A 12,811-nucleotide genomic window follows, 5' to 3' on the forward strand; every position below is an offset into this window, starting at 1 on the left:
AGGCTGGCACAGCCTCGCTTTTTGACGCTGGCACAGCCTCGCTGTTTGAGCTGGCACAGCCTCGCTGTTTGACGCTGGCACAGCCTCGCTGTTTGACGCTGGCAAGCCTCGCTTTTGAGGCTGGCACGCCTCGCTGTGTGAGGCTGGCACAGCCTCGCTGTTTGACGCTGGCAAGCCTCGCTGTTTGACGTTTGCACAGCCTCGCTGTTTGACGCTGGCACAGCCTCGCTGTTTGACGCTGGCACAGCCTCGCTGTTGACGCTGGCACAGCCTCGCTGGTGAGGCGGCACAGCCCGCTGTTTGAGCTGGCACAGCCTCGCTGTTTGCGCGGCACAGCCTCGCTGTTTGACGCTGGCACAGCCTCGCTGTTGAGGCTGGCACAGCCTCGCTGTTGAGGCGGCACAGCCTCGCTGTTTGACGCTGGCACAGCCCGCTGTTGAGGCTGGCACAGCCTCGCTTTTTGAGCGGGCACAGCCTCGCTGTGTGAGGCTGGCACAGCCTCGCTGTTGAGGCTGGCACAGCCTCGCTGTTTGAGGGGCACAGCCTCGCTGGGAGGCTGGCACAGCCTCGCTGTTTGACGCTGGCACAGCCTCGCTGTTTGACGCTGGCACAGCCTCGCTGTTTGACGCTGGCACAGCCTCGCTGTTTGAGCTGGCACAGCCTCGCTGTTTGACGGCTGGCAAGCCTCGCTGTTTGACGCTGGCACAGCCTCGCTTTTTGACGCTGGCACAGCCTCGCTGTTTGACGCTGGCACAGCCTCGCTTTTTGAGCTGGCACAGCCTCGCTGTTTGAGTGGCACAGCCTCGCTGTTGAGGCTGGCACACCTCGCTGTGTGAGGCTGGCACAGCCTCGCTGTTGAGGCTGGCACAGCCTCGCTGTTGAGGCTGGCACAGCCTCGCTTTTTGGGGGGCCCCCTGGGGGCCCACAGCCTCGCTGTTTGAGCTGGCACAGCCTCGCTTTTTGACGCTGGCACAGCCTCGCTGTTTGAGCTGGCACAGCCTCGCTGTTTGAGCTGGCACAGCCTCGCTGTTTGAGCTGGCACAGCCTCGCTGTTTGACGCTGGCACAGCCTCTGTTGAGCCTGCCGCCTCGCTTTGCCGGGCGGCCTGGTTTAAAAGGGCACAAGCTGTTGGTCAGCGGAAAGCCTCGCTGTTTGAGCTGGCACAGCCTCGCTGTTTGACGCTGGCACAGCCTCGCTGTTTGACGCTGGCACAGCCTCGCTGTTGAGTTTGCACAGCCTCGCTGTTTGAGGCGGCACAGCCTCGCTGTTTGACGCTGGCACAGCCTCTTTTGAGCTGGCACAGCCTCGCTGTTTGAGCTGGCACAGCCTCGCTGTGTGGGCTGGCACAGCCTCGCTGTTTGACGCTGGCACAGCTTCGCTGTTTGACGCTGGCACAGCCTCGCTGTGTGGGCTGGCACAGCCTCGCTGTTTGACGCTGGCACGCCTCGCTGTTTGACGCTGCCAAGCCCCGCTGTTAGGCTGGCACAGCCTCGCTGTGTGAGGCTGGCACAGCCTCGCTTTTTGGGCGCTGGCACAGCCTCGCTGTTGAGGCTGGCACAGCCTCGCTGTTTGACGCGGGCACAGCCTCGCTGTTTGACGCTGGCACAGCCTCGCTGTTTGACGCTGGCACAGCCTCGCTGTTTGACGCTGGCACAGCCCGCGTGTGAGGCTGGCACAGCCTCGCTGTTGAGCTGGCACAGCCTCGCTGTTTGACGCTGGCACAGCCTCGCTGTTTGACGCTGGCACAGCCTCGCTTTTTGACGCTGGACAGCCTCGCTGTTTGACGCTGGCACAGCCTCGCTTGTGAGGCTGGCACAGCCTCGCTGTGTGGGGCTGGCACAGCCCGCTGTTTGAGCTGGCACAGCCTCGCTGTTTGACGCTGGCACAGCCTCGCTGTTTGACGCTGGCACAGCCTCGCTGTTTGACGCTGGCACAGCCTCGCTGTTTGACGCTGGCACAGCCTCGCTGTTTGACGCTGGCACAGCCTCGCGTTGAGGCTGGCACAGCCTCGCTGTTTGAGCTGGCACAGCCTCGCTGTGTGAGGCTGGCACGCCTCGCTGTGTAGGCTGGCACAGCCTCGCTGTTTGACGCTGGCACAGCCTCGCTGTTGAGCGGGCACAGCCTCGCTGGGGAGGCTGGCACAGCCTCGCTGTTTGACGCTGGCACAGCCTCGCTGTTTGACGCGGGCAAGCCTCGCTGTTGAGCTGGCACAGCCTCGCTTTGAGGCTGGCACACCCTTTGCTGTTTGACGCTGGCACAGCCTCGCTTTTTTACGTTGGCACAGCCTCGCTGTTTGACGCGGGCACAGCCCGCTTTTGGGGTGGCACAGCCTCGCTGTTTGACGTGGCACACCCTCGCTGTTTGCGCTGGCACAGCCTCGCTGTTTGACGCTGGCACAGCCTCGCTTTTTGACGCTGGCACAGCCTCGCTGTTGAGGCTGGCACAGCCTCGCTGTTTGAGCTGGCACAGCCTCGCTGTGTGAGGCTGGCACACCTCGCTGTGTGAGGCTGGCACAGCCTCCTGTTGAGGCTGGCACAGCCTCGCTGTTTGACGCTGGCAAAGCCTCGCTGTTTGACGCTGGCCAGCCTCGCTGTTTGACGCTGGCACAGCCTCCTGTTGAGGCTGGCACAGCCTCGCTGTTTAGGCTGGCAAGCCTCGCTGTTTGACGCTGGCCAGCCTCGCTGTTGAGGCTGGCACAGCCTCGCTGTGTGAGGCTGGCACAGCCTCGCTGTTAGGCTGGCACAGCCTCGCTGTTGAGGCTGGCACAGCCTCGCTGTTTGGGGGGACCCCTGGGGGCCCACAGCCTCGCTGTTTGAGCTGCACGCCTCGCTGTGTGAGGCTGGCACGGCCTCGCTGTGTGAGGCTGGCAAAACCTCGCTGTTTGACGCTGGCACAGCCTCGCTGTTTGAGCTGGCACAGCCTCGCTGTTGAGCTGGCACAGCCTCGCTGTTGAGGCTGGCACAGCCTCGCTGTTTGACGCTGGCACAGCCTCGCTGTTTGACGCTCGCACAGCCTCGCTGTTTAAAGCTGGCACAGCCTCGCTGTTTGACGCTGGCACAGCCTCGCTGTTTGACGCTGGCACAGCCTCGCTGTTTGAGCTGGCACAGCCTCGCTTTTTGCGCTGGCACAGCCTCGCTGTTTGACGCTGGCACAGCCTCGCTGTTTGACGCTGGCACAGCCTCGCTGTTTGACGCTGGAAAGGGGGCCCGGGAAAGTGGGGGGGGGGGGGGGGGGGGGGGACTTGCCCCCCCCAAAATCTGGTGGGGGTGGCATCGCCCTCCCCACTTTCAGACACTAAAGTGCTATTTTGAGCTCGAAATAGAGAGAAAAATATAGCAAAGTCGCAAATTCTTTGATTTTTGGCTTCTTGCTCGCCTCGCTCGCAGGTTTTCTTAATTTTCCTCCATTATTTTGCCGTTTGGCTCGCTTCGCCTACCAATAAAGCGTGTGATTAAGCTCTCAAAATGGCAAAAGTTGTGTTAAAGTCTAGAATTGTTTGAATTTTTGCTTTAAGCTCGCTTCGCTCGCTGGATTTGGAACACTATTAGAGAAGTCTAAACCGTATTGGGTGTTGCCTCTTAACGGTAGGCAACCCAACAATTTTTCATAAAAATTTCGCCCCCCTCCCTACCAGAAAGTACTTCCGGCGGCCCTGACAGATCTTACTCAACTCGCGTCAGATCTTACCCTTCTCTTGACCCTACCCTTCTCTTGGAAGGGGAGAACATGTACTCCCATGCTGGTAGGGGAGTACAATATCTCTAGGGACCAAGTACTCCCCTGCTAGTGGGGGAGTACATTGGCCCTAGGGATGGTGTACACCCCCGGGGGAGTACACCATCCCTAGGGACAGTGTACTCCCCCCTTAGTGAGAGTACACCATCCCTAGGGATAGTGTACTCCCTACCTCGAGAGGGGGGGAGTACATTGACCCTAGGGATAGTGTACCCCCGGGAGTACACTATCCCTAGGGTCAATGTACTCCCCCCCTCTCGAGGTAGGGGAGTACACTATCCCTAGGGATGGTGTACTCTCCCTAAGGGGAGAGTACACTGTCCCTAGGGATGGTGTACTCCTGGGAGTCAATGGTCACGAGAGTATAATGCCCCGCCCAGACCGGCGCTTCCAGGCGCCTCCAGTCTTCCAGGTGGGCCGTGGCGCCGCCGGCTCGCCGCCATGCTGTCCCTCTCCATCGTGGCCCTCCCGCTGCGGCCCGCTGCACTGGGAGGGCACGTGTCGCCCCCGTCCCTGGAAACCCTCCCCCTTCCCGCGGCACGCAGTTCCGCCCCAAATCAGTGCAGACATTCTGAAGGGGAAAGGGAAAAGTGCGGCATGGAAAGGACGACCCCGGGAATATACGGGGCACGTTCTCGCCAGGTTTTTTCAGGTGGTTTTCCTGTCCGCCCCATTTTTTTTCGGGGGTTCGAAGCGAGGCCCACCCCCCCCCGAGGGGGGCCGGGCGGGCCCGTATGACGAAGGGACGTCTCGCAGTAAACTAGGGAGTGATTAAAATTTTGCGAAGGTCTGTGGTCCTGGGTTCAAGAGCCAAGCGTGAAGGTGTGCGTTGGTGTTGGTGAGCGAACGCGAGTGAAAACAGGTGTGCGGTGTGTGTTCAGGTGCTTCAGGTGTGTGCTGAAATCATCATCAGACCATTTAAATGTCTGCCCAATGATTATAATTCTCTTTCATAGCTACCTTTCCTTTTTCTTTCTTTTTATTTTTTTTTTTTCCGCGGTTTTAGAGTTATCTGCACGGCTGCACCAGCGGTACTGTACACGCGATGACTTTCCCGGGAATCGAACCGCGGACGGAAGAGGCGGTGGGCGTAAACCGCGCGATGGGGCGCGATGCCCTGCACTTCTGAACCCGGCGATGGGATAGGAATTCGGTATCGGGGCTCTGCGCCGCTCTGCGCGGACCCGCCGACCACGGGGCCGCTTCAGTTCGCTCGCCGTCCAAATTGCCGCGAATCTTGTCATGCCTTTGAGTGCGGGGCCGTTTTTACGCGAGCCGTGCTTTCGGCGCTCTGTCTCTCTCACCAGCGTGGGGCGCTGCGCAGGGGTGCGAGAGAGACAGAGCGACGAAAGCGGAATCAGTCTGCAGACGGTGCTCGGACCCGGCGTCGGGTATTCGATTTCGGCGAACGGTCGTCCGGACGAACGCGGCCGCGGTGTTTGGCGCTTCGACGGCGACGTCGGCGACGTCCTCCAAGACGTCCACCAAGGCGTCCACTCACCTGGTAGCTCTTGAGCAGGAGGTCGAGGAGCTCTGAGGCGCCGGCCCACGCCGCCAGGTGCAGGGCGGTGCGGTCGCAGTGGTCGCGGTGCGCGATGTCGGCGCCGTGCTTGAGCAGCAGCGAGGCCACGGCCACGGCGCCGGCCTGCGCGCCCGGGGCGAGCATCACGCGGATGGCGCACAAGTGCAGGGCCGAGGTGCGCGTCGGGCTGCACACGGCGTTGGCCTCGCCGCCGTTCTCCATCAGCCTGGGGGACGGACAGAAACAAGCGCGGGTTCAAGTCCTCGCTTTCGAGACACTTTTTCCACCCGCAGGCTGATTCCGAAACGACCTTGTCGCTGTCTTTCTCCCACTCACGGGGCGTTCCGTGGACGCAGCGACGAAGCACTAGTTTCGGAACCAGCCCGCAGCTCACTGATTCTAGGCATCGCGGTCTCTCTCGCACTCGTGGGCGCGAGAGGGACGGCGTGCGGTGCGAGACTGCGAGACTCACTGCGCCACCTTCTCCACCTCCGCGCCGCTCAGCACGGCGTTGAGGATCTCCGAGTTGAGCCACTCCTGGCGGCGCTGCTCCTTGCGGCGCGGCCCCGGCAGCGAGGCCTCCGACCCCGTCATCGTGCTACCCATGCGCACGAAGGGCCGCGGCGGCGGCGGCAGCAGCGGCAGGTCCGGGTCGGCTGCGAGCAGGGTCCGGGTTCGAATACCGTCGGAGTAACTCAGTTTCCATCCGCCACCCTGCGCCTCGCACTCACGGGGCCAGAGGTCGTTGTCGCACGCCGAGTCCTTGCGGCCGTGGTCGTGGTGGTTGGACTCGCCCATCTCCGCCAGGGGCAGCCCGTCGGGGACGCCGCCGGCCCCGCGCCACATGGGGACGCCGCGGACACCGCCTGCCACACTGCAAAGACACACCTTGGAAGTGTTGCAAGTACAGTGTCGTCACCCTTTCCCTTCCCTTCGCCCTTTTCTGCACTAATGGGAAAGACAGGGCAAAACTAGCGAGCCGGCCGAGGCAAACAAGGTCGAGTAGGTCGCCCTATGCCAACACTCGACTTTGGAAACAACGTGCAAGCCGTCGGGGCCGGCAGGGGAAATGCACAGCCGTCTGCTGGAAGAGAATTACTCATTGCCGAAAGAAAAGTAGCGACTCGTGGGCTGGAAACGACCAAGTGTGTTTTATACACTGTTGAGAAAGTACTATGCAGTAGGAATTTTTCTTAGTTCTGATGGAAAATGCCAATGACGGGTGTGGTGTACAATAACAATCGCACCAACCATGCAGTATTGGAACAACAAATGAATTTACGTCAAAGGCTGGCGTTTGGCCGGTGGAAATCCCAGAGGTTACAAACACCAACAAGACTAGCCGGGCCTTTCCCCGCCTGTACCGGCCGGCTGCTCGATGCGCCTGTACTATCACGTACTCAAGGACGACGTAGGTGTGCCTTGCGTCGCGATAAAGGAATCACACTACATTTAGGCCGATGCCGGCGGCCAATCAGAGAGCGCCATTTCCGCCTTCCCGCGAAAACTTGGCCGACCTGTGATGAGGCGGCAGTTGCGCGGACACACCCAGGGTCTCAAGGAGAGGAAGTTGTTGAAGTTGAACGTGATTCGGTTACGGTGGTGTGGTTCAGTTAGGCCCACGTGGTACTTTACTTACTGTCACGCCCACACGTTATCATCGCTAGGTTCTCGGTACAGGCGAAGTCAAAACGCGAGCGCGGCGTTTGAAACCTTTTTGGCGGGTCCTCCATCGCGGTGCGGTGCATCTCCTGTTGCCTGTGACAGGGGACACCCTCCGCAAAGGGCCTGCCTCCCTCCGCCGGTCCCGGCCCGGACTTGGTGCTTGGACCAGGACGAAAATGCCGGCGAGGAGAGGCGGGTACTCGAACCCGGCCCCGGTTCGGTACTCACCGAGCTGCTGCTGCGTTTCCCGCGCGGCGACCTCGCCGGTGACCACTGGGACTGGGACCTCCGCGTCGACCACGCGGCTCGGTGCCGACTAGTCACTCTGCAGCCATGGCAGACGGCGGCACGGCGGCACGGCGGCGTGATGGGACGGCGACGGCGACAGGACCCCAGATAAGACGAGCTTAGAGGCGAGGGCCGAGGGCGGGCCCCACCACACCACAAGGGGCTACTGGGGCACGCCGTGCTCGCTGCTCGCCGTGAATGAGCTCAAGTACGAGCCGATACGAGCCGAGGCGAGCCGAGGCGGCCGAACGCCAAGTCGCAGCCAAGTCGCCGGCGCGGCGGAGACCGCTCCGACGGCGGACGACAGCACGACGGCGGCCTCCAGCCCCACCACCGGGCCGCGCCGGCCGTAGAGCCATGGCGGAGCGGCGGAGCGAGTTAGGACCATCAGGCCGCGGGGCCGCGGGGCGGGCCGCAGTGGGCTTATTCAGCGGACAGGCTTCTTCGCTTTCTCCAAGCTGACCGGGCCAGCGCCTCGGCCGCGGTGCATGTTCAGGGCCTCCAGGACGTCCCCAAGGCGCCGCCGCTGAGTAACATCGGTGAGGCCGCACGGCACGGGTGTCGATTTAAAATGGGTGTCGAGGCTTGCTCCCGTTCCTGACACATCGCCGAGGATAATCTGTTCTGTTGCAATGCAGGTAATCGCAAGTTCGATGCCAACTCCCTTCCTTATCCGAGGCCCGAATCGCCTCTGGTCTCAGGGGCCACTGCAGCGCGTCGCGCGCGGTGCTCATAGATTGTACGACCCTTTTTTGTCCGACCTAGCCGAATTTTTTCCGACACAATTTTTTTGTCGTACTACCTATGTAGACCCCGTCGCGCGGGGTATCCCCGCCCACGCCCCGTCGCCGCGAAGGCGTCATCTGCATAGCCGCGGCCCGCGGCGTGGCGGGCGCCGCGCGCGGGGTATCGACGCACTGCGGGGGCGGTGGAGGTGGAGGCCACGGCGAGGGTGGCGGCCCTGGCGGCCTGCTTGGCCGTGACGGCGACGAGGGCGGCATGGCAACTCACAAACAAACCGACGCGAGGCGCGTGGGCGTGCGTGGGCGTCAACGTGAAACAGCAGCGGTGACAACAACTTGTCGGGTAAGATGCGTCCCGCACCGAGCGGCAGCGCCATCTCTGAGCGGCAGGGGCGCCGGCAGCACGCGCTGTACCGCAAGTTTTACCAGGAGGCGTGCCAGAAGCTACAGGCCGAGGTGAGAGTAGAACGCTAACGGACAAATTTCGGCACTCCGGGTTGCGACTTGTGCTATTCGTGTTTTATGGTTTCGCCAGAGCTTCCTCGCTCGGCAGCGCGCCGAGGCGCACACCGACTACGAGACGACGTATGGGGAGATCCACGGCCTGCCGGGATTCGAACCCTCGCTGGAGCGCCAGGTAAGGAAAACGATCGTTGCGAGAGAGACAGCGAGAACAGCTGTGACTTTGATTGACTGCGCCGCACAGCCATGCTGCACTGCCATGACGCCATGCTTGCTGCTCCGCAGCTCCGCGAGGGGGCGGCACTGTCGGCCCTGCAGCCGGTGTGTGACGTGTCCGCCTCGGAGCCCGCCCTGTCCCTGTGGTACTGCCGGCAGCGCAGCGGCACGGCGGCCAGGACCAGCATGCCCTTGTCCAGGGTGTCGCCGGCGCACTGCGCCACGCGGCCCTTCCGCCGCACCGCGGCCTTCACCACGCCGACGCACCTCGGCCTGCACGAGTCCCCCGTGGAGCAGCCCCGCCCGCCGCCCAGGCTCAGCCTCGTGGACCGCCTGGACGTGCAGGGCTGGCGGCGCGACGGCTGGGGCGCCGCGGGGCCCGTCACGCCGCGGTACCCGCTCGCCGACGTGCTCCCTGAGGTCTTCGACGGCCGGAGGCCGTGGTGCGACCGCCGCGAGGACCCCGTCAGAGTTCCCGACGACGGCAACCCAGACGACAGTGTTTAAAAATTTTCTGGCATGGGCACGAAGAGTTCATTTGTCATATTTCGTCTGGTTTACGACGGCCATGGTGTGAGTGTGATGTATGTCCCTTGCCAATAAATGTTTTTATGTTTATTTGATATCCTGTGAACCCTGTGAACCAGTCAACTCATGGCGTCACAACAACGAGGCCTGTTTCCCTGGCAACGGCCCCACGCCGTTCGCCTTCGCCCCGCACACCCTCTCCGTCACGAGGATGGAGCGTCCGAAGGAGAAGGACTGCATCGGGCCGACGGCGGAGGAAGGTCTGTGCAACCTTGGAAGGGCTCAGACAGGGCCACTGCTGGGCGCGACTGGGCGTGCCATTCACGAGAGTCTGACACACTGCACGCGGTGCGCAGTGGCCAAGTGCAGTCGCATCGAGGTGGTCCCCGAGCCCCCCGTGCGCCACTTCCGGCGCTGCGTGCGCCCCAACCAGGTGGCCGGGGACGCCGTGGACCGCCGCTTCGTGGACACCAAGTGGATCCTCAACAGCGACGGCCCGGCCGCGGAGGACCACTTCCTCACCACCCACCAGCACTTCTTCGCCAAGCCCGGCACCTGCCCGCAGCCCCTGTCCAGGCGCGCGCGCCTGCTGTGGCACTACCTGCTGCACCGGCACGGCCTCAAGGTGCGTGCCGAGGGCAGCCAAGGGCCCCGCAGTGGGCCAGAAGACCCGTGGAGACCCGTTCTAGACGCGTTTTGAGCTCCAGAGTCGCTAAGCGGGACGTGTGACCCCACCAATGGATTGCTCTCCGAACGAGGAATCCATTGGTGGAGTCACACGTTCGATTCGGGTCCTGTTTAGCGACTCTAAAGCTCAAAATTTTTGCCACCTCCATCGGTCTTCTGGCCCACTGTGAGCCCGGAGGGCAGGCCACCCACCGCACACCGCACCCGGAAACCAACCCCGAGTGTCTGGCGGCCTCCAGGTGAGCCAAGAGGCGCTGGCCCCGCCCGAGGTGGAGCCCTACGTCACCGAGTACACGGGCCAGTACGCCAGGGACGACTTCACGCCGGCCCTGGAGGCGGACCTGCGCCGGGCGGACCAGCCCGTCAGCGAGGTGGACGCCAGGTAGGGAGGGGGAGGGCTGGCCCCGCCGCCAGTTGAAACTTTGCTGAGGCGCGCCTAGGCGATTGCTCCCCGGAGGAGAATAACCCGCTTTCGGGAGGTACCCATGCGCGGCGTGGCCCCCGGAGGCCTCCCTGTAGCGCACCAAGAACACTGGGCCACTGAGTGCTGCCACTCACGGTGAGAGGCCGTGTGGGGTAGTATACTCTGACCAGAAAACGAAGAGCCCTGGGTCCTCGCGCTCAGCGCTACCTGCAATGCTATCCAAGGCGGCAGATGCCATAAACCGCGAGAACTCAGGGCTCTTCGTTTTCTGGTCAGAGTATAGTTTTTCCGAGGAGATAGATGCTCGCTGGGTACAATTTTAATTTTAAATGCCCACCTGCGATTGGAAATGTTTCAAAATTTAGTGTTGCTGAAATGGAACGCCCCTCGCGACGCCCGCATGGCTGTTGGCTCCAGAGCGCGGGGTGGCTTCAGGCTGTTTCCAAGCGGTCTTTCCGTCTCGCGTCTGGAGCCGGCGCTTGAGTGCGAGAGAGAGAAAGATACCACGGTGTTCGCCAGGCACCCGCTGTACGAGGACCCGGCCGTCTCGTACTGGTACCAGAAGCAGATGCTGCCGCCGCGCGGCGCGTGCTGGGACGGCGTGACGGCGCGCGAGGCCCACGACGTGGCGCAGCCCTTCCGGCGCAACGCGCTCTTCACCACCCCCGTGGACGTCGCGCTGCACGAGCCCCCCGTCGAGGACACGCGCTTCAAGCCGCCGCGCCACACGCGCCGCCTGGACCACCGCGTCGACCGCCACGCCCCCCTCACGTAGCCGCCGGCAGCCAGCGCCGGTTGCTGGCCCACTGTGCAGCGCGACGAGAGCCCTGTTCGAGGCCAGCACGTGCCCGTCGATGCCTTACTCCCCGGCCGCTACAAGCAAGTTTTCAACGATTAAAAGCGCGTCACGATCCCCCTTGCGGTGGCGAGGCTGCGGCAAGCTGCGCTGCGGGCTGCGGCACGTAGCCGAGATAACGGCAGCGCGGCAGGAGGGGCACGTTGGGCCGCCTACCCTCCGGGCGCGCTCGGCGTCGGCGCTCGGCGTCGGCCTCGGTGCGTCAAGAGGCTTGCGTTCATTAAGAGTGGCGGCCTTGGAGGAACGGGGCGCCGCTGCAGCCGTCGTGCTCAAGTAGGCCGAGGTTGCGGCGGTGCTTGAGAGGCGTGGGGAGGGTTACGGCGCCGGATACAACCCTCTGGACGTGTCGGCGGCGCGGATGGCGCGGATCCATCCGGCCGACGGCTGCCGACGGCGTGGCGCGCACAATGGTCACGGACTGCCTGGCCTCGCCGAGGGCCTGCTTGGTGTCGGCCTGGCGGTCGGCCTGGCGGCCGCATTGTCGCGACGTGGCGCCCCACAATGTAGGGTAACGAGCTGGCCCGGAGCACCGCGCCGAGCACCGCGCCGTCAACAAGATGGCCCGGGCTCCATGATTATTACGACGGCCTACACTGCAGCAATGTTTGGCTGTTTGGCCGTGCCTCTCGACACTAACAACGTCAACAAATATTCTCGTGTCAGCGGTGCTGTTGTGACTTTGTAAATCGTCGAATAGGTTCTGGCTGGTTCAGGGCGTGTGTTAGTCTCGCGACGACGAATTGTGGCTGTGCATCCTGTGAACAATGTGCGCTTTTCACGGGTAGTAGAATGAAAACCAACTGTTTGTAACTGCTTTGTTAGAAATTTATTTTTCTCGATAACCGCCAATATCAACAAAAATACTTGAAAATAAAAACTCACAAAGTAAAGTTTAAGTAAGGAGCAATCTATGATAAAGTAGTCACCGATTCATTCAACTCTCTCCTGCTAAAACTTTTAGGATTACGTTCTCACCCACGATTTCAGACCTTTGTAACCAGACATTAACATTTTAAATCAAATTTTGAACATATTTATTCATTCCCAATGACAAGGCCATCGATGAACAATTATTTATAATAATAAAATAATAATAAAATATACGAATTTCTCGCCTAGTTAGAAAGGAGAATGCTCAGGGCCTTTGACAGAAAAGCGATGGTAAAGATAGTGTGGCTGATTTCGTCAAACTGCGCTTAAATAATTCATGACTCCGCCCATGGGTACATAACACTAATGTAATTTTGTATGTTTTTTATTTTGTTTATAAAATTTCAAAGCTAACAGGAATATATTGGTTTAAGAAGTCCTCTTAAACGTCCCTACGCTAACGCTCCGCTCGATGAGGATGGTGAGTTTCGTGTCAGGCCACCGTTTGGCAGCGTCAGCGTCTGGACTTCACAGTGGACAAAAAGCTAAGAATAGGAAACAAATGTAAATTTGAAAATCGAACGCAACGCGTCAAGCGGCGCCTATCGCAGCCACTTGCACACCTAGAGAAAGAAGCTGATTCCATTTTGAACCCCTCGCACATTTGGATAAATCTACTTTAAGTTAACAACAACGCGCCGTCAAACATCTACTGACGGGGAGGCCGCGCGGGGCGGCCCGGCCTGCGGGCGGGGCCCTAGCGGCGCCCTGGCGGGGCCGGCCAGGCCGAGTGGCCGTCCCCCAGAACGATTCGG

The 12,811-nt window shown here is 61.5% G+C and overlaps 3 protein-coding genes across 3 annotated transcripts in view; 2 read left to right on the plus strand and 1 right to left on the minus strand.

The window, feature by feature from the left end:
* The window catches only part of LOC117652550, a 16,891-nt gene extending 9,555 nt beyond the window's left edge, over positions 1–7,336 (minus strand). Inside the window, exons 1-4 of the mRNA XM_034397559.1 lie at positions 7,151–7,336; positions 5,989–6,131; positions 5,730–5,913; positions 5,237–5,483 (exon numbers count right to left, since the gene is read on the minus strand). Of these exons, the coding sequence (XP_034253450.1) occupies positions 5,237–5,483; positions 5,730–5,913; positions 5,989–6,103 (546 nt within the window). The 5' untranslated portion in view covers positions 6,104–6,131; positions 7,151–7,336. The remainder of the gene's footprint in view (positions 1–5,236; positions 5,484–5,729; positions 5,914–5,988; positions 6,132–7,150) is intronic.
* Positions 7,337–8,144: 808 nt separating this feature from the next.
* LOC117652417 lies at positions 8,145–9,274 on the plus strand. Its single transcript, XM_034397312.1, has 3 exons — positions 8,145–8,409; positions 8,489–8,590; positions 8,701–9,274. Exons 1-3 carry the CDS (start codon positions 8,302–8,304, stop codon positions 9,136–9,138), a joined length of 648 nt encoding a protein of 215 aa, XP_034253203.1. The 5' UTR covers positions 8,145–8,301; the 3' UTR covers positions 9,139–9,274.
* On the plus strand, positions 9,069–12,442 carry LOC117652220. The gene is made up of 6 exons (XM_034396960.1): positions 9,069–9,204; positions 9,279–9,419; positions 9,516–9,784; positions 10,086–10,228; positions 10,790–10,964; positions 12,407–12,442. The coding sequence occupies exons 2-6, from the start codon at positions 9,371–9,373 to the stop codon at positions 12,440–12,442; spliced, it is 672 nt and encodes a 223-aa protein (XP_034252851.1). The 5' UTR covers positions 9,069–9,204; positions 9,279–9,370.
* Positions 12,443–12,811: the final 369 nt, after the last annotated feature.

Source organism: Thrips palmi, unplaced genomic scaffold (assembly GCF_012932325.1).
Source record: "Thrips palmi isolate BJ-2018 unplaced genomic scaffold, TpBJ-2018v1 HiC_scaffold_7, whole genome shotgun sequence".
NCBI classification, from domain to species: Eukaryota; Metazoa; Arthropoda; class Insecta; order Thysanoptera; family Thripidae; genus Thrips; species Thrips palmi.

Bases quoted from the DNA above. Each gene is read 5' to 3' on its own strand.
- LOC117652417 (XM_034397312.1), top strand. From the start codon at position 8,302: ATGCGTCCCGCACCGAGCGGCAGCGCCATCTCTGAGCGGCAGGGGCGC. The intron at 8,410-8,488 runs GTGAGAGTAGAA...TGGTTTCGCCAG, and splicing joins GCCAGAAGCTACAGGCCGAG to AGCTTCCTCGCTCGGCAGCG. The intron at 8,591-8,700 runs GTAAGGAAAACG...GCTGCTCCGCAG, and splicing joins AACCCTCGCTGGAGCGCCAG to CTCCGCGAGGGGGCGGCACT.
- LOC117652220 (XM_034396960.1), top strand. From the start codon at position 9,371: ATGGAGCGTCCGAAGGAGAAGGACTGCATCGGGCCGACGGCGGAGGAA. The intron at 9,420-9,515 runs GTCTGTGCAACC...CGCGGTGCGCAG, and splicing joins CGGGCCGACGGCGGAGGAAG to TGGCCAAGTGCAGTCGCATC. The intron at 10,965-12,406 runs GTCGAGGACACG...AAAATTTCAAAG, and splicing joins TCGCGCTGCACGAGCCCCCC to CTAACAGGAATATATTGGTT.